Source organism: Miniopterus schreibersii (assembly GCF_964146895.1).
Source record: "Miniopterus schreibersii genome assembly, chromosome: 4".
NCBI lineage: Eukaryota > Metazoa > Chordata > Mammalia > Chiroptera > Miniopteridae > Miniopterus > Miniopterus schreibersii.
The window spans coordinates 19,155,598-19,174,264 of NC_138105.1; the positions used below are offsets into that span (position 1 = coordinate 19,155,598).

Here is an 18,667-nt window from a genome sequence, read left to right on the forward strand (position 1 = left end):
AATCCATGCAATCTCCCTTGTGCACTGTTAGTGGGAATGTAAAATGCTACAGCCACTGTGGAAAACAGTATAGCAGTTCCTCAAAAAATTAAAAATAGAATTACCATATGATCTAGCAATTCCACTTCTAGGCATATACCCAAAAAGAAGGGTCTCGAAGAGAATATGCACACCCATGTTCATAGTAGCATTATTTCAATACCTAAAAAGTGTAAGCAGTCCAGCCCTAGACCGTGTGTCTCCGTGGTTAGAGCGTCAGCCTGCCCACCAAAGGGTCACAGGTTCAATTCCTGGTCAAGGATGCGTGCCTGGGTTGCACGTTCCATTCCCAGCCCCAGTTGGGGTGCAATCAGGAGGCAGCCAATCAATGTGTCTCTCTCACATGGATGTTTCTCTCTCTCTGTCTCTCTCTTTCTGTTCCCCCCCCTTCCACTCTCAATGAAAGAAATCAATGAAAAAAATATCCTCAGGTGAGGATTAACAAACAAATAAATAAAAGTGTAAGCAACCCAAGTGTCCACCTGTAGATAAATGGATGAGTGAAATAAGTCATTCACAAATGGATAAATACTGTATGATTAGACTTATAAGAAACCTAGTCAAAATAAAGAGAGAAAGTAGGTGGCTGCCAGGGGGTGACAGGAGAGAGGATAGAGAGTTATTGTTCAATGGGTATACAGTTTCATTTGTGAAAGATAAAGAGTTCCAGAGATGGACAGTGGTAACTGTTATACTACAATATGAATGTACTTATTACCACTGACCTGTATGACAGCCCTGGCTGGGTAGCTCAATTGGTTAAAGAGTCGTCCCGATACACCAAGGTTGTGGGTTCGATCCCTGGTCACGGCATATACAAGACTCTACCAGTGAATGCATGAATAAGTGGAACAACAAGTCCATGTCTGTCTGTCTGTCTCTCTCCCTCTCTTCTCCTCTCTCCCTAAAAATCAGTAAGTAAATAAATAAAAACTGTTAAGATGGTAAATTATGTATATCCATAAAGAAAGTGGAATGGCAACTCACAAAATGAGAGAAAAATTTTGCAAATTACATATCTGATAATGGTTTAGTATTTAGAATATATAAGAAATTCTTACAGCTCAACAATAAAAAAACAATCCAATTTAAAAACAGGCAAAGGATACACATTTCTCCACAGAAGATATATATGGCCAATGAGCATATGAAGAAATGCTCAACATCATTTAGTCATTAGAGAAACGCAAACCATGATCACAATGATATAACACTTGAGATCTACTAGGAAAACTACAATCAAAATAATAAAGTAACAAGCACTGGTAAGGATTAGAGAAACTAGAAACCTCATACATTGTTGTTGGGAATGTAAAATAGTACAGCCAGTTTGGAAAACAGTTTGGCCTTCAAAAAATTAAACAGAATGATAACCCGATTCAGCAATTCCACTCAGGTATATATCCAAGAGGAATGAAAACGTGTTCAAAAAATATTTGAAAAGTAAGTTCAGAGCAACATTATTTTAATAGTTAAAAAGTGGAAACAACCCAAATGCACATCGGGTCGTGAATGGAAGAAGAAAATGTGGTATATATCCATACGATGAAATATTATTCAGCTATAAAAAGGCTTTAAATACTGATACATACAACTTGGTTAAACCTTGAAAACACTACATCGAACAGAAGCAGCCAGACACAAAAGGTAACATATTGTATAATGCCGTTTATATGAAATGTCCAGAACAGGCAAATCTGAATAGAAAGGGGGTGGGGGGTGGGAACCATTCCAAAAAGTCCAACATCCTAATATAGTTTTTAAAAAGGGAGAAGAGAGAAAATGAAGTTAATGAAACCAAGGGGGAAAAATTATTCAAGACAGTGTTTCAAAACTTCAGAAGATGAATTTATGGCTCAAAAAGATCAACTGAATGCCCCCAAAATAATGAAAATTAACCTATACCCCTATACATTCATGAAATTTCACAACACTGGGGACAAAGAAAACCTGTAAGCTTCCAAAAATAAAACTGGTCACGTATAAAGGATAAGAAACCAGAAAGGTTTGGGATTGAACAGCAATACAGGAAGCTAGAAGACAAAGAAAATACTTGACCTACAAAAAAACAACAATGCTACCACTACTGGTGGTTTTATCTCAGGCTCTAAGATTAGAGATCAAGTCATGTTCATGGTGCAGCCTATGAAATTAATAGCTAGCTCCTTTCCAAATGCCAATAAACACTGCTAGTTTCAAATTGTTCCTCAAAATCTGAACAATTTTCTTAACCTTGTATCAATGGAACACTATTTGCATGTGACCTCATACAATTTAATTTCCACATCAAGTTATAGATTCAACAAAGAACTAAAGACTTACATATACTGGAAAAAAAAAAAAAAGTACTGCATAAGCATGTTTTGGGATTGCCACTGTAAGTCAAACATATTTTATTTATTAGAGGTTTGTCCTATAGTGATAAAAATAAAGGTTATAATTATTTCTCTCTTAAAAAGAAGTCCAAATTTCTGTCTTAAACCATTTTAATCACTCTTATCATAATAATTCACAATTTTAAAAAGAGCTTACAAACATATGATATACTCCTGGTCAGATCAATAATTTCAAAGTAGTAAAGATTTTATTATTTATTATTCACAAGAGTGAAGCACAATGATTAAAGATAAAAATAATCTTTCAATGGACAGGAATCTGGACTATTACTAAACTCAGTGATGATATATTATTGCCTTGATGCAACAGGTGAAGTAGGGGAGGTTCTAAAAGTAATTCCCTATCACCAACAACAATGCACCCTTACCAAAACATGAATATTTCTAAATATGCAAAGACACCAAGCTCATTAATTACCAAGAGAAGCCATTGCTCCTGACTAAACTTTAACACTTTAAGCTAAATTAGGTAGGTCAGAATCTTAAGCTGGGCAGAAAGTTCATAGGTATTGGCCATATCAATGTATAAAACCTCTTTTATACATAGAATATTTCACAATAAAAGATAAATTTCGGGACTCCAGGTATTTCTAGGAATGGAAACTACCAGTTACTGGAATTACCAAAAATTATCTCAGAATACTACTACTAAACTAATATTATGGTCTTAAGTTTTCTCCAAGAAATGGGCTATGAAGAAAATGTTATGTTCCCTAACTTGGAAAAGTATTATGTGGTCACAATCACTGGGGTTGAACTTCTATCTGTTTTAAGTTATGTTTTACATGACCAGCACTATTGTTTTAAATAGTTTTTATCCAATTATTTATGTCAAATAAACTGAGTATTTTACTTAGTTTTTTAAAAATGGTGCCCAGCTGGAGTGGCTCAGTTGGCTGAGTGTCGTCCTGTGCACCGAAAGGTTGCTGGTTCGATTCATAGTCAGGGTACATACCTGGGTTGCAGGTTTGATCCCCATTCAGGGCACGTACAGAAGGCAACCAACATGTCGCTCTCACATCAATGTTTCTCTCTCTTCCCCCCTTCCTCTCTCTAAGCATGTCTTCGGGTGAGAATTTAAAAAAAAAAAAATGGTGAGAACATCCACAGAGCAATGGGCATGACCCAGTGCAGGACGTCCAAGACAGGACAGAGTTAAAAAAGGCATCCCCAGGAGAGGTGGAGCAAGAATGATACCTATGCAGGTGAGCCACAGCAATGGGAGATTGATTATATACAGGGGAACTGGTCAAATGAGTAAATAAATATTATAGAAGGCAGGTTTTTCACTGTCAGAAAAGGAATACCAATACTGAAAAGAAGAAATATAGCGTGAGCCCTATGGTACTGAACTGCAGCCCCAGGCAACAGCTTGGCTACAATCTCAAAAAAGACTGAGCTAGAACCACCTACCTCTAAGACATTCTCAGATTCCTAATCTTCAGAAATTATGTGATGATAAATGTTTGTTATTTTAAGCAGCTAATTTTTGGATACTTTCCTATGCAGGATTAGATTAAAAATACAAAGATGATAAGTACATTTTCTCAAAGTGTCTCCGAACAAATCACTCATTTTGAAGGGAAAAGGAACGCTGGTAGACATCAGTGATGGAAGTGAAAATTCTCAGTAATGGGTCAAAGTGAAACTGAATACCCTTGACAGGATGTAATGAAAAGAATCCAACAAAAATCATATACCACTTAATAGGATGCCAAGAGTGGGATATAGCACTGCTACTGTCACATTCCTTCCAAAGATATATGGCCTCAATTTGATGAGAAAATAAGACAAACCCAAGCTAAGGAATACTCTCCAAAATAACTGAAATATTTTAAGACATTGCTTTTACAACACCATGGTGTGTGGGGTTTTTCTTTTTTGGTTGGAGTGGCAATGAAGTGAAATGCTAAACAGACAACACTGACACCTAAGATTTCAAGATTCTACCAATGGGTCAACATTACTAGACTATAATTTGTAAAAGTATCAAGGTCATGAAGCCAAGGAAAAACTAAGGAACTGAAAGACACTAAAGATAGATGAACTAAATGCAAGGTAATTCTGGACTGGATCCTTTCCTATACACATAGGACATTATTGGAACTGGCAAAATGTGAATGGGATCTGAGAATTAGATAACAGTAAGATTTCATTGGAAATTTCCTAATTTTGATGACTGTATTGTGACTGTGTAGCAGAATGTCCTTGTTTGTAAGAAATATACATTAAAGTATTTAGGGTAGATGAGGTATCATATTAACAACTTACTTTAAAATTGTTAAAGAAAAAATGTTCTAAGTATTGTATTTGCCACTTTTCTGTAGGTTTGAGATTGTTTCAAAATTTTAGAAAGGTAAAAAACAAAATCAGAATAGGTTAAAGCAATTACAGCAGTCACTTCACTAAAATTATGGTGATTAGAGAGTATACTGGATTGAATGGTCCCCAAAAAGATATGTGGCACATCTTAATTCCTGGGAATTGTGAATGTTACCTTATTTGGAAAAACGGTATTTGTAGATATAATTAAATTAGGGATCTTTTTATTGACTAATTGATCATTAGAGAAAGGGAGAGAGAAACATAGATTTTGTCATTCCACTTATTTATGCATTGATTGGTTGCTTCTTGTATGTGCACTGACCAGGAATTGAACCTACAACCTTGGCATATTGGGACAACACTCTAACCAAATGAGCTACCCGATCAGGGCCTTTGCATCTTGATAAGATAACCCTGGATTATATATGTGAGCCTTAAATTTAATATCAAGTGTCTTTATAAAGAGACAAAAGAGAAGACACACACAGAGGGGAAGGTAATAAAGATGAAGAGATCAGAGTGATGTGGCTACAAATCAAGGAAAAGCCAAGGAATGTTAACAGCCAGCCACCAGTAGCTGCAAGAGACAAGGAAGGACTCCTCTCCCACAGAGCCTGCAGAGGGAGTGTGACCCTGCTAATACACTGGTTTTGGACTTCTGGACTCCAAATTTGTGAGAAAATAAATTTCTGTTATTTTAAGCCACTCAATTTTTTTGTAATTTAGAGCAGCCCTATGAAACTAATATAGATGATATAAATAAGGGGACATTTAATCTAAAGGAAATCAGTCATTCCCATGAGTATACTATTATTTTAAGGAATTTATTTCTAAAGAGATATCATTGTGCCTTCTGTAAAAAACAAAAAAACCCTCTGATTTCAAATATGCCATCTGATAAAAGCCCTTAAGAAGTTGGCAAAGGAATGCTATCATTTGGTAGGGGGAAGTGCTCAAAGGACAGCAGTAGATACTTCTATTACAAGATAATGTTAAAGAGAACTGTTTTCTAGACCAACAAAATTATCACATGAATTAGAAACACATTCAGGGGACAATATTTTGAAGTTTGTTGAAGAAAAAAATTTGGAATTCAGCCCTTTTTCCCACTTAGAAATATTGTAAGACATTACTTTTACAACACCATGTGTTTTGTTTTGTTTTTCTTTTCTTTTTTGGGTTGGGGTGGTGGCAATGAAGTAAAATGCTAAACAGACAACACTGACACCTAAGATTCCAAGATTCTACCAATTCCGTGGATCAACATTACTGGACAGTTAAGCCACAATGATAATCAGTATTAAAAACTACCCTTTGCCCTGGCCAGGTGGCTCAGTTGGCTGGAGCAGCATCATCCCTTACACCAAAAAGGTTTGGTTCGATTCCTGGTCAGGGTGCATACTGGAGGCAACAATCAATGTTTCTCTCTCACACTGATTTTTTTTTCTCTCTCTCTAAATCAATAAAAACATATCCTTGGATGAGGATTAAGCACAAAACAAAACTACCTTTTATGTAGCCCATACTTTCTTTCTACTCACCCACCACAGGTTTGCACGGTATGTGACACTATCCCCATTCTGTAGACAAGGAAGCTGAGACTAAAGAAAATCAGTTAAGTGGTTTGCCTAAGACCACAGGGTTAGAACATGACTTAGCAGGCATGATGCTCCAAAATCCTATTTTTTCCCACCACATCACTCTCCGCTGGCATTTCCTGAATGTTGTTGGCAAAAACTGAATGCCTACTATGCATCAGGCATTTAGTTGTATGCAAGGAATATAACGACTAAAACAGGGACTTTGACCAGGAGAGCTGGTCAAAGGGGGGAATAATCGATCATGTCCAAATACTAAGACACAGTTCTATCATGGAACCCTACTGCCTGCATGCCTGGGGCATACTTCACATGGAGAGGCCACTTCTGCTGGGTCCTCAAGGATGAACAAAGAATTCAAGAGGAGGTAGAGTGAGAAGACATTTTCTGTTTAAGGAAAAGTACAAAGACTATAGGAAAATGATTCTGAACTGACCAATTAGAACTGTTTCAATTACAGTAATATTTCTCTTGAGATACTAATATTATAGGAATAAAGGTGGCAATATTTTTTGTCCTACATTTTGTCTACTTTTAATACTGTTTGGTATGAAAATGAGATGCTTGAACAGGGACCTGAACCCTGGACCCTCAGATTAAAAGTCTGATGCTCTACCGACTGAGCTATCCAGGTGCTCCTACTTTTAATACTTTTTAAAAAATCCTCACCCGAGGATATGTTTGTAAGTTTAGGGGCGGGGGATCGAACTGCAACCTAGATATGTGCCCTGACCAGGAATCCAACCGGCAACCTTTTTGGTGTAAGGGACTACACTCCAACCGAGACACGTGTGTAAGGGACTAGCTCCAATCAACTGAGCCACCTGGCTGGGGCCACTTTTAATACATTTTAAAGAAATACTACATATTTCTGCAGATTTTAAAACAAAAAGTTATCTCAAGAAACTTGCTCACACAAAGCAAATGATAACCATTGTGTTCTGATGCACAAACAGCATTTAATCATAGACCTTATTATTTGACTCCACTGATCTGTTTCTTGCTATAATTCAATATATATTTGAGAAGTTATTTAATCAAAGATTATTATATATTAAATATTTCTACTATACTAACCCATTCCCCATGGACTTATAGCTAGAATATGGAAGTTTTGTTTTTTTTAAGAATATATATCTTTATTGATTTCAGAGAGAGGAAATGAGAGGGAGAGAGAAACATCAATGATCAGAGTCATTGATCAGCCGCCTCCTGCATGCTACCCACTAGGGATCAAGCCCGCAACCTGGCCATGTGCCCTGACCAGGAATCAAACCTCGATCTCCTGGATCATAGGTCAATGCTCAACTGCTGAGCCATGCCAGCTGGGCAAGAATACAGAAGTTTTAAATAAAAATCAGTAGGCACTTCCAGTGGTGAAGAGGGTCCCTTGTTCCAAGGCAGGGGACTGGCGCCATGTTCCTGACAGCACCCCTGTGGTGCATCAAGATTCCCGGTGGGCAGTGGATAGAAAGAAGCAGTGGCCGTGCTTCCTGTCCTTCCACGGGAAGCAGAACACAGTTCGCTGCCTGGAGATGGAGGCAAAAAACCACTCCTGAATGAGCTCGCCCTTCCTTAGCACCGTGCGCACCGCAGCCTGCAGGGCAGCAGCCTTCCAGGTCATCAAGGCCAAGTTCCTGCAGCACAGGATGCTGGTCAACCAGCTCGATTGCCTCAGTGTCACAAGAAGTGGTCCTACCGAACCACTAGAAGAATGTGACCTTTGAGGAGACTTGATTTGGGGTGGTAAACACACAATATACAGATGATGTATTGTACTATTGAAACGTGTACTTTTACTAACCGATGTCACCCCAATAAATTCAATTTTAAAAAAAGAATGTAAATAAAAGTCAAAGTCCTTTGATTCTTAAACTCCAAAGGCAGATTATTTTAAAATAAACATCAACAAAGCATACACTTCTATTTTTTTTTAAATTAGGTAACCTGTTTATGAGACAATAATGTTGATACTAGCCTAATTGTATAAATATTGAAAATCTGCAGCTTTTATCCTTTTGTTACAATGCACCTGTTTGAAACAAATTTTCATATTATACTGTAATGAAGACAATAAACAATAACATGTAATGTAGCGCCTGATTGAGGATCCCTTTCATTATGTAAAAAAAAACTACTCTTAAAATGTTTACTTTATAAAAGAATGACAATGAATGATAGTCCATCTTAATATATTTTGTTTTTAGATAATCTACTAAATTTTATGCTTGTGATATTCTGATTATATATTTTAATTAATTTACCTAGTATCATTCGTGCTGTCAATTTTAATCCAAGTGTGCATTATTTCATGAACTTGTTTGCATCCATCAATAATATTAGTATTTTGAAAAGTGTCCTGGTAAAGTTGAGAAACACTAAATATGAGGAAAGAGGAGGCAGTTTATCAAAATCTAAGGGAAATGAGTGATAACCATGTCAACTGTTACAAAAGTTAAATAAAAACTGAGGTATCCATTGAATTAAGTAATCAACAGTGACCTTACTAAACAGTTCCAGAACAGTGAACAGACTATTCTTTCAAGAACTCTGGCACTGAAATGCCAGAGATGGGAAGGATAAAGAAGAGGAAGGCAGTGGCTCTAGTAAGGGAAGGGAGTTAAAGGTTTTTTTGTCTCTGTTTTGTTTTAGGATGAGGGAAATCCTGGATAACTTTGGGTGCTGAGGGGAATCAGTAGAGAAGAGACTGGAACTAGGAGCACAGAGACAATTACTAGAGCAAGGATCTGGCAGAAAAAGGTGGAAACAAAACTTAGCTTGACAAAGGGAAAAGTATAGCTTATCCAGAGAAAAGAGGCTGAGAAAAGAGGAAGAAGAGCAATGATTAAAGTAATTTTAGAGCAATGGCTGGCTCTGTAGTCAAGAATGCATGCATCTAAATCCTGGCTCTTACTACCATAACTATATAATCATAGACGGGCAAGTTTGTTTACTTCTCCAAGTCTTCATTATTGTCTCATCTAAACAGGGAGAACAGAATTCTAATAGGGATGTTCAGAAGATTCAGTAATTCTGACACTGAGTACTCTCAAAATCATAGCTATGGGGTTTTGTTTTTGTTTTGAAAGGCTTCAAAGGAAATCTAAAAAAAATTCACACTTAGGATTTCTATTTTCTCTGTAAAATAGGTAATTGGGTCACCTACTGAGATTAAAAGTGTTTAAGGAGACAGAAAAATGATTCTTAATCTTCTGAAGAGATTAAAAAACCCATTTGACTCATGAATATATGGAGGACAGAACATCCAAAATTTGCATAGTTTTATGGGAGTTAGAGACACCTCTCCAACAATAAAGAGATGTTGAGGAAAAGATCTTCTGGTTCCAGGGGACAGCTTTAAATAACCATTGTTTGAACAAAAGAAAAAGATTATATCCTCTATTTCTATACCTAACAGCTATATAAGGGTACATGGCCTGCCAGAAAGACAACGGACACAACCAAGAAATCCAGGTTCTTGATTCAGCCCTAGTAAATCACATGGCCTTTTCAGAAAGTAGCTTTGAGATGTGTTGCAGTGCTAAAAATTTTATGATTCTCTTACTTGGTATCTCAATTGACTCTCTAGACCACGGGTGGGGAACCTTTTTTCTGCCAAGGGCTATTTGGACATTTATAACATCGTTCTTGGGCCATACAAAATTATCATTAACCTAAAAATTAGCTATGAAAAAAGCTCCTAGATTTATTGAATTTTGAGTCCTGCCTGTGGTTGCCTAGGCAGGGCCAGACGTTTCCCACCCTTGCTGTAGACGAAAGAACAAATGATACTTTATTTTTCTATGTCATCGTTTATTATGATTTTGAAAGTTAGCCTAGGAACCTAACCAGCAAAACTTTATTTCTACAGAAAAAACAAGTGTGCTTCTGCATTTCTGGGATGGGGCTGCAGAAGTTCCTGGCAGCATCAGGCATGAGTCAGGTATTCCTATCCTGAGAACTGCCTAGGATATTTTAGCAGCCCTCTCTCTCTGGGCTAAAATATCCAGAAATGGACTTTGTCAACACTTCCTCTTTGTCAGTCAACAGTACAGTAATACTTATGGGGAGACTTTAAAGAAAACCTAGATTTAGTAACAATTATTCTTCAATGCTGGCTGTTTAAATTACACTTAAATAACAACTTGGAAGAGGCAAAGAAAGTTTCTCAATTCAATGAATCTTTTGTAAAGCAAAGCATCCTTTTCTAAAAAACAAACAAACAAGCAAACAAAAAACAACTTCCTGGAGATTTCAAGAAGCTTATCTTTTGGAGTAAGAAGGTATGTCTGCTTCCCAAGACGGAACTAATTCAAACAGCTATCTTCAGCCATTTATTAAAATTCCCAGTACTCCACAGGGCTATTTGCAAATTTGTTTCATCATTTTGACTGGAATTCACTCAACACTTACCTCTGATAATATTAATGTAATATTGGTATCACATTTCTAGTACAGTATTTTAAAATAATCTTTTTTTAAATTTAGTAAATCTGTAACAGTGTTTCAACTCTTTTCCCATATCCTTAAGAATCATCCTTTGGTAATTTCCAAATCTTAGACATTTTGCAAGTATGTAGTCTAGAGAAAGATGATTCATAACATGAACACATCCATAATGAAGTTAAGATTCAGATGTAAACTTCTATGGAATCAGTGCATCTACTAAATTGGCTTTTCCTATAATTTCACACATAACCATACCAAACCTATGCAAAGTTAATTAGAAGTTTATGTAAACTACCTAATCTTGTCCATCTACATAAAGCAATACTTTGAAATTTTTAAAAAGATAGAAAATATGGTTTAAATTACTTAATCCTTACACTCCTGATTACTTACTGAACCTTACTCTTTTGTTATCTTTTTTTAATGTTTTTATTGATTTCAGAGAGAGGAAGGGAGAGGGGGAGAGAGAGAGAGAGAAACATCAATGATGAGACTCATCAATCAGCTGCTTCCTGTACGCCCCTGATTGGGGATCAAACCTGAAAACCGGGTATGTGCCCTGACTAGGAATCAAACCGTGCCCTCCTGGTTCACAGGTTGATGCTCAACCACTGAGCCATGCCAGCTGGGCACTCCTTTGTTATTTCTAATTAAACTGGTGCCTACCAACCTACCAAAAAAGTGTGGTGGTTGTTTTAAAATTTGAATTGGTTGCCAAAAATCTGGATTTGTGGCTTCCAGGAGGAAGGGAGGGAGGGAGGGAGGGTCGACCGAACAACCTGGCAGCATTAGGCTCACAGATTCTGGCAACAGCAACATTTGGAGAGAGCTGGGTAGCGGCTGCCTTCTTCTGATAGCATATGCAATTTCTAGCTTGCCCACCCACTCCCCATCCCCAATTCTCTTTGCTCACTGTGGGGTACCTGCCTGGCCTTTTTAAGAGTGTGAAATCTTTATTTTACTGAGAACATTATTATTTATTTATTTATTGCCCCTTAAGGGGCCTTAAAAGAAGCTAGCCATAAACATCTTTTTCACAGTTACAGAGAACAAATTGATGGTCACTGAGAGGGGCATTGTGGGGAATGGGTGAAAAAAGGTGAAAGGGATTAAGAAATGCAAACTGCCAGTTATAAAAATAGTCACAAGGATGTAAAGCACAGCATAGGGAATATAAATAATAATATTGTAATAACTATGTATTGTGTCAGATGCATACTAGACTTATAGGGGTAATCACTTTGTATGTGTTAATCACTATGTTGTACATCTGAAACTAACAAAAATATTGTATGTCAACAGTAATTTAAGATAAAATTTTTTAAAATCTTCAACACAGAAACAGACTAAATCAAGCCCTGGCCAGTGTGGCTCGGTTGGTTGAGCATCCTCCCAAGAACCAAAAGGTGGTGGATGGTTCAATTCCCAGTCAGGGCACATACCCAGGTTGTGTGCTTGATCCCCAGATGTTTCTCTCTCTCTCTCTCTCTACTCCCCTCCTTCCCTCTCTCCCTTCCTTCCTCTGTCTAAAATCAGTAATAACATATTGGGGGGGGGGGGAATGGACTAAATCAAGTAATGATCCTGGCATTAAAGCGGTATATAACAAATGTTAACTATAACTAGCAGGATCCCATTAAAATGTACAAGGCACTATTACTGTTAAGAAAAGTTTTTAGGCCCGGCCAGGCGTGGCTCAGCGGTTGAGTGTCGACCTAGGATCCAGGAGATTGAGGTTCGATTCCCGGTCAGGGCACATGCTCGGGTTGAGGGCTCATCCCTAATGACTCTCTCATCATGGGTGTTTCTATCTCTCTCTCCCTCTCCTTTCCTCTCTCTGAAATCAATAAAGATATATTAAAAAAATAGTTAAGATGGTAAATTTAAACAAAAAAGAAAAGTTTTTAGTATTCTAACTGATCTGTCTTTAACTCCTCGGAAGAATAAGATATCCAGCCTTTTACTGTTCCCATGAATAAAGAAATTAACCCTGTATTTCAATATTATGGTACTGTAAGAGCACCAAAAAGCCTTCTGTATATGTATAACAAAAGAAGAAAAACAGGAAACGAGTTAAAAGGTCTCTGATCAACCAAAGAGACCGCACAGTTCACAGAACACATGAAACCCTCTTCATTCAGAGCCTACTGAATCTTATTTTAGACATAATTTTAATAAGCTCCGTGATCTGGTTTCCCAGCCCACAACAGATGAGATGCAGCCAACTGGAAAAAGGCTGGGGGTGGTGCTGCTAGAGACAAACACTCAAAGCATCAAAATCAAAGCTCAAGACCTATAAAGTCAGCAGAAAACCTCAAAACATACTAGGCTGGGGCCACTTGCTGCAGAGACCAACAATCCCAGAGGGTCCCAATCCCTGCACAGAACTACACTGGATGTTCATAATGACCCTCTTTGGTACACTGTTAAAGCATAGGTCATCAAAATGAAGTCCATCAAAAGTTTTTTCCAAAAAAGACATGGCATTGTCAAATTCACAGAACACTACTTCCCTCTGTCAAAGAAACAAGACATGGAATTCTTCAAGATGCCACATGTCAAATGTACTTGTTCTTAACAAAATTTGATTAGAACCCCGATGCAGCAGTTCATGAGAGCTGAGAGAATGATAATTGGGAAGGTTCAAGACCAAGGCAATTACATAAGCCACCTAACCCTAAATCTTTGGGGATTCCATTGTTGATGCATTACTAGGGCTGAGGGTAAGATAAAATTGATCTCATCCATACCTAGGTAAGTCTGCAACTTAAAACTGGTGTCATACAAAAAGCTTGGGGGGGGGGGGGACTTCCATTTTGTTTTCACAGTCCTATTGACTAGTATACCAAAAATAAATTTTATTTTTCTAATCCCTAGTAGTCTCAGAGGCTGAATCATACTTAAGGAGGGCTCGAGGTAATAAACCAGGGAGAAAGAAGACTGAGTTTCAAAAATTCAAATTATTGTCATCTTTCATTTTCCTTATTAAAATTTTTACAAGGGTCTATTTTAGAGAAAATCTAGAGAATATGTAGTAACTCAAAGAAACCATATTACTGGGGGCAAGTGTATTTAAAAATTAAAATGCATGTTTTTAGTGCTATTCCCCTCTCTGAAAAAAGTAACACATGTATCAATGTAGAGATGAAATGCTACATTTCTTGACTGTAAGTTATCACATATACTCACTGCTCTTCCGGTTTTAAAATAAGTGCACAATTTTCTACAGTTATAATCTCAAGTTGACAACTCTCCAATTAGCCTCTATAAGAACCTAGTAACTCCTAAAAGCCTTAAAAATAATGCATATATATTTTAACTTGTATTACCATTCTTGTGTGCTCCTGCCCCTTGAATGATTCTTTATCTTTGCTTAAGGTTCAAGCTTCTTTTAACAAATAATCTGCTTCATTTCAGTATAAGATTTACTTTCTAAAGTCTGTGCTTTTTCATTTGTTAGAAATCAAAGAGGTCAAAAGAATTTGGTAAGGATCTAACCTAATTTACAGTAACCACCGGGATTAATTTCACATTAAAGGTCTGTGATCAAGAATGAAATGAGGACCGGCTGCTGAGCTGATGTGTTTAAACTGTCTAGCAATCTGCATTTTCACTGAGTTTAAGTCAAAGTTGAAAACTGATTCTTTCCCCCTTGCATCTCCATTCCATCCTTCAGGATAGATAGATAATACCATGATCTACTTCTAAGTGGACTAGGTTTAATACAGCCAAGTGAAACACCACACAAAAATTACCAGCAGCACTTCCCCACTTCTTAAAAACAACAAAAAAAAAGATAGTGAAAGGCACTGAGAAGTTACAGTACTAGACGAGAGTACACTAAATTTTAAGCCAAGCCTATATTCTAGAAGCAGTATTAGGAAAACCTCCATATAAATAACTAAATAACTGTCTTAAAGGGCAAAGAAGTCCTTTCTAATGGAAAAATCTAACAAAATCCCTTCTAAATTAAAAGGTTGTCTCTGAACATATCACCTAATTTAAGCTGTAAAAGAAAATTGCGCAATTTTTCCAGTGGTTTTCAATGTTCAGGTTTGTACCTCTACCCTTGCCAATTTAACAGCTTTTCTATTAGACCCATTCCTGTAAACCTAAGTGTTAGTTTCTGACTACATTTGGCAATCTCGAGAAATAAAATGCTTCTCCTTCTTCCCTCCTCCATCAAAAGACTCATGTTTTTTTCCTTCTGAACTTCCTACTCTTAACAGTTTCTGGACAAGTAGAGTGAGCCGAAGCGTGCGGCCGCCAAGAGGTGAGAGAACTCATCAAGAAATACTTGTGGATCGGACAAAAAGGCTTCCTCCGTCTGTCTGAGTTATGGGCCCCAAGCTCAGGCGGTTCAGTGGAGGGAGCTAGGAAGGGGGGGGGGGTGAACGGGCAGAGGATGGGGCGAGCCCCTTCGACCTCTGTCGAAGGGCCGCCCCACGCCCCAGCCCCAGCCCCCCCTCCTGGCATGCCCGGACAATGGCCCTCGAGGGCAGCAGTCCCAGGCCGGAGAGAGGCCCTGGGACTCCATACCACGCAGAGCCTAGAAAGGAGGCTGGGGAGGAACGCTGAGCGGACGAGCGCACCTCCGGCCTAAGCGCGGGGTGCGCGCCGGGGCCTCCACGGGCGCCATCACTGGGAGTGGGGTGTGAAGGCCGCCCGGAGAAGCCCTTGCCCGCAGCCGTGTCCGAAGAGGCCGGCAGAGGCGACGGCGGGAAGTGCAGGCCGTCGCCTGCTCAGCTGGCCGGCCCAGCGGCCCGAACCCACAGCCGACCTCCGGCCGCTTACCTTGTGGATTCTCTTCAGAGCCATCGTGGGAGGCGGGTGGCGGCCGCCCCCGGGGCGGGGACGGGGACAGGGGAGGGATGGGGAAGGGACCAGGGGCGCGAGGCCGCCTCGGTGATCTCGGGTCGACCGGAGAAGATGGAGAGCTCAGAAGCGCGGGTCCGGTGGGACCAACGGAGGGCCGAGGCCCACTCGGCTCCCGAACCTGCCGCAGCGCTCACCGCATCACCAGGCGGCAGCCTCTTTATGCGCTGCCGCCCGAGCAGCCGCCGCCGCCACCGCCGCGGTAGGGGCCTCTTCCTTCTTAGCTCAGCGCCGCCTCCTCAGCAGTCGCGAATCCCTCCGCCAGGGAGTAAGAGCCCAGGCCTCGGGCTCGGCCGGCGCCTCTCGGTCCGACAGCCGGAGGGACTGACTGCCTGCTGCAGGTGGACCAAGGGACGCGCAGGCGGACGGGCGGGCGGCGCCGCCGGGGTGGGGCCGCCCGAGCGCGGGGTGGGCCCAGGCCGAGGGGCAGGTCGGGAGGCGCGGGGATTGGCGGGCCAGGGGAAGGAGGGCCGGGCCGCGCCGGCGGCGGAGGGATACGGGCCGCCCCTGTGAGTTTCTTACGTGCTGTCGTCGCCGCCGCCGCTGCTGCCGCCGCGGCCGCCGGAGGGATGACGCCGTGAAGCTCTGGGAGAACATCTCGCGAGAGCCGTTGCGCGGGTCGAGGGTGCTCGCGCCCGGCGACCCTTGAGTCCCTTGCTTCTAGTCCACCACGGAGTGTCTTCGGAGATCAGGAAACGTTTAAAGTCGAATGTTTTCCAGGTCATTTGACCGTCCCCGTAGCATAGGCCGATCTAGAAGGAGGCACTTAGGCCCACTGCAACGTTCCCGAAGGAGGGAGGGACTTGCCCAAGGTCACACAGTGCCATAGTGGCAAAGCTGGGACTAGCCAGATCCTTTTTCCGAAGCCGCGTGGTCACCTACGGGAAATGTATTCCTCGAGCATGACGAGAGCAGCCCAGAGATGGCTTTTCTGATCAAGGCCTCAGCTAGATGACAACTTGAATGTGTCTCAGTCATGGCAATAGAAGTGCCCGGACCTCACTCTGGTGAATAACAAGCACTGTGCTACCTTGGTAGGGTAGCTCAGTTGCTTAGAGCGACATCCTGATAAGCCAAGGTTGCAGTTGGATCCCAGTCAGGGCGCATACCAAAATCTATCAATGGTTGTCTGTCAGATAAATAAATAAATAATAAATAAGTAATAAAAGTGCTGTACCAATTACGGGGGGTGGGGGGGCACTTGCACAATGTGTGCTCCAGTAGTTAAAACCAACCTTGTGGTTTAGATCACCATCAGGAGCAAACCTAGAAAACCTATTCTGAAGTCGTTTTTTAGGAGGTGGAGGCAAAAACCTAATTCACTGAGCAACTATGTGTCAAGCCCTACACCAGGACCAGTGAGATATAAGGCCAAGCCTAGGCTGGAAGGCGCTTGCTATCTGGCTGGAGACACACCGGAGATGAGTAAGGAATATTTTCCGGGTAGATGATGCCCACATTCTCAAGTGCACCCCGAGGTTTTCTGATTCGAAATCTCTGTTTTTTCCTCTATCTAGAAGGGACCTTGAAGATCATTGATTCTAACTTCTGAATTTAAAGAGGAGAAACTGGAGCCCCTAAGAGAAGGATCTTGCCAAAAGTCACACAGTAGGGCAGTTACAAAACTTATACTGCCTTGCCTACTGAGTGGAGGCAGAGCCGCTGTGGACTCAGTAAGTCAGAGGATGGAAAAACTATCTAGTCATCCAGGGTGGGTGTGTTTGAAGTTGGAGGTGAAGAGGAACATTCCACAGCCCCAAATCTTTTTCTTCCTAATAAATGTGAGGGGAGATGTACAAAAATGCCCGTTGGTCATATTTAAAAATTTGTTTAGCCCTGGCCAGGTAGCTCAGTTGGTTACAGTGCCTCTGTCCTCCAGATATGTCAAGGTTGCCTGTTGGATCCCTGGTCAGGGCACGTACGAGAAGCAACCGATGAATGCATAGATGGGGGAGCAACAAGTCTATGTTTCTCTCTCTCTCTCTCTCTCTTTCTCTCTCAAATAAATAAATTAATATTAAAAGTAAATAAATAAATATAGGTATTTAGATTTTCCCTTTTGCTTCTTGGGTCCATTGTGACAATTTGTATTTTTAAAGGAGTTTATCCATTTCATGTAAGTTGTCCAATTTACAGTATTAGAATAAGATTACTCATATCTTCTTATTTTTCCCCTTACCATCTGTAGCATCCATAATGATACCCCTTTTTGTATGCCTGATATTGGCTTTGTGTTTTCTCTATTTTTTCTTGATAAGTCTTGCTAGAGATTTATCAATTTTATTAATCCTCCAAATAACCACATTTTGGCCTGTGTTCTCTGTCCATTTTCTATTTTATTGATTTCTCTCTTTTTTTAAAAAATATATCTTTATTGATTACAGAGAGATGAAAGGAGAGGGAGAGAGAGAGAGAAACATCAATGATGAGAGAGTCATTGATCGGCTGCCTCCTGCACACCCCCGACTGGGGATTGAGCCCGCAACCCGGGCATGTGCCCTGACTGGGAATCGAACCCCGACCGCCTGGATCCTAGGTCGACACTCAACCGCTGAGCCACGCCCGACTGGGCGATTTCTCTTTTTTAAAAAAATTTTTAATTTATTGATTTTTAGGGAAGCAGGGAAGAGGGTTAGAGAGAGGAACGTCAATGTGAGAGAAACATCGATTGGTTGCCTCCTGAATGTGATCGAGCCCAAAACCTGGTCTTGTGCCCTGACCAGAAATGGAACCGGTTACCCTCTGGTACATGGGACAACCCTCCAACCAACTGAGCCACACCAGGGCTCTGCTCTTATTTTTATTATTTTCTTTCTTCTACTTATTTTGCATAGAATTTGTTCTTTTTTTTAGCTTCTTAAAGTAGAAGCTTAGATCATCAATTTTACACTTTTCCTTTTTTCTAATATAAGCACTTTCTAGTAAAGCATTAAAAGCACAGTGCTTTTACTGCACCCCACAATTTTGTTTTCATTTTCATTCAGT

General features: G+C 40.2%; 1 protein-coding gene across 1 annotated transcript in view; it reads right to left on the reverse strand.

The window, feature by feature from the left end:
* Window positions 1-16,218, reverse strand: part of UBE2D2 (ubiquitin conjugating enzyme E2 D2) — a 48,696-nt gene extending 32,478 nt beyond the window's left edge. The window contains exon 1 of the mRNA XM_081135874.1: window positions 15,602-16,218. Within this exon, the coding sequence (XP_080992000.1) occupies window positions 15,602-15,625 (24 nt within the window). The 5' untranslated portion in view covers window positions 15,626-16,218. The remainder of the gene's footprint in view (window positions 1-15,601) is intronic.
* Between the last annotated feature and the right edge of the window lie 2,449 nt (window positions 16,219-18,667).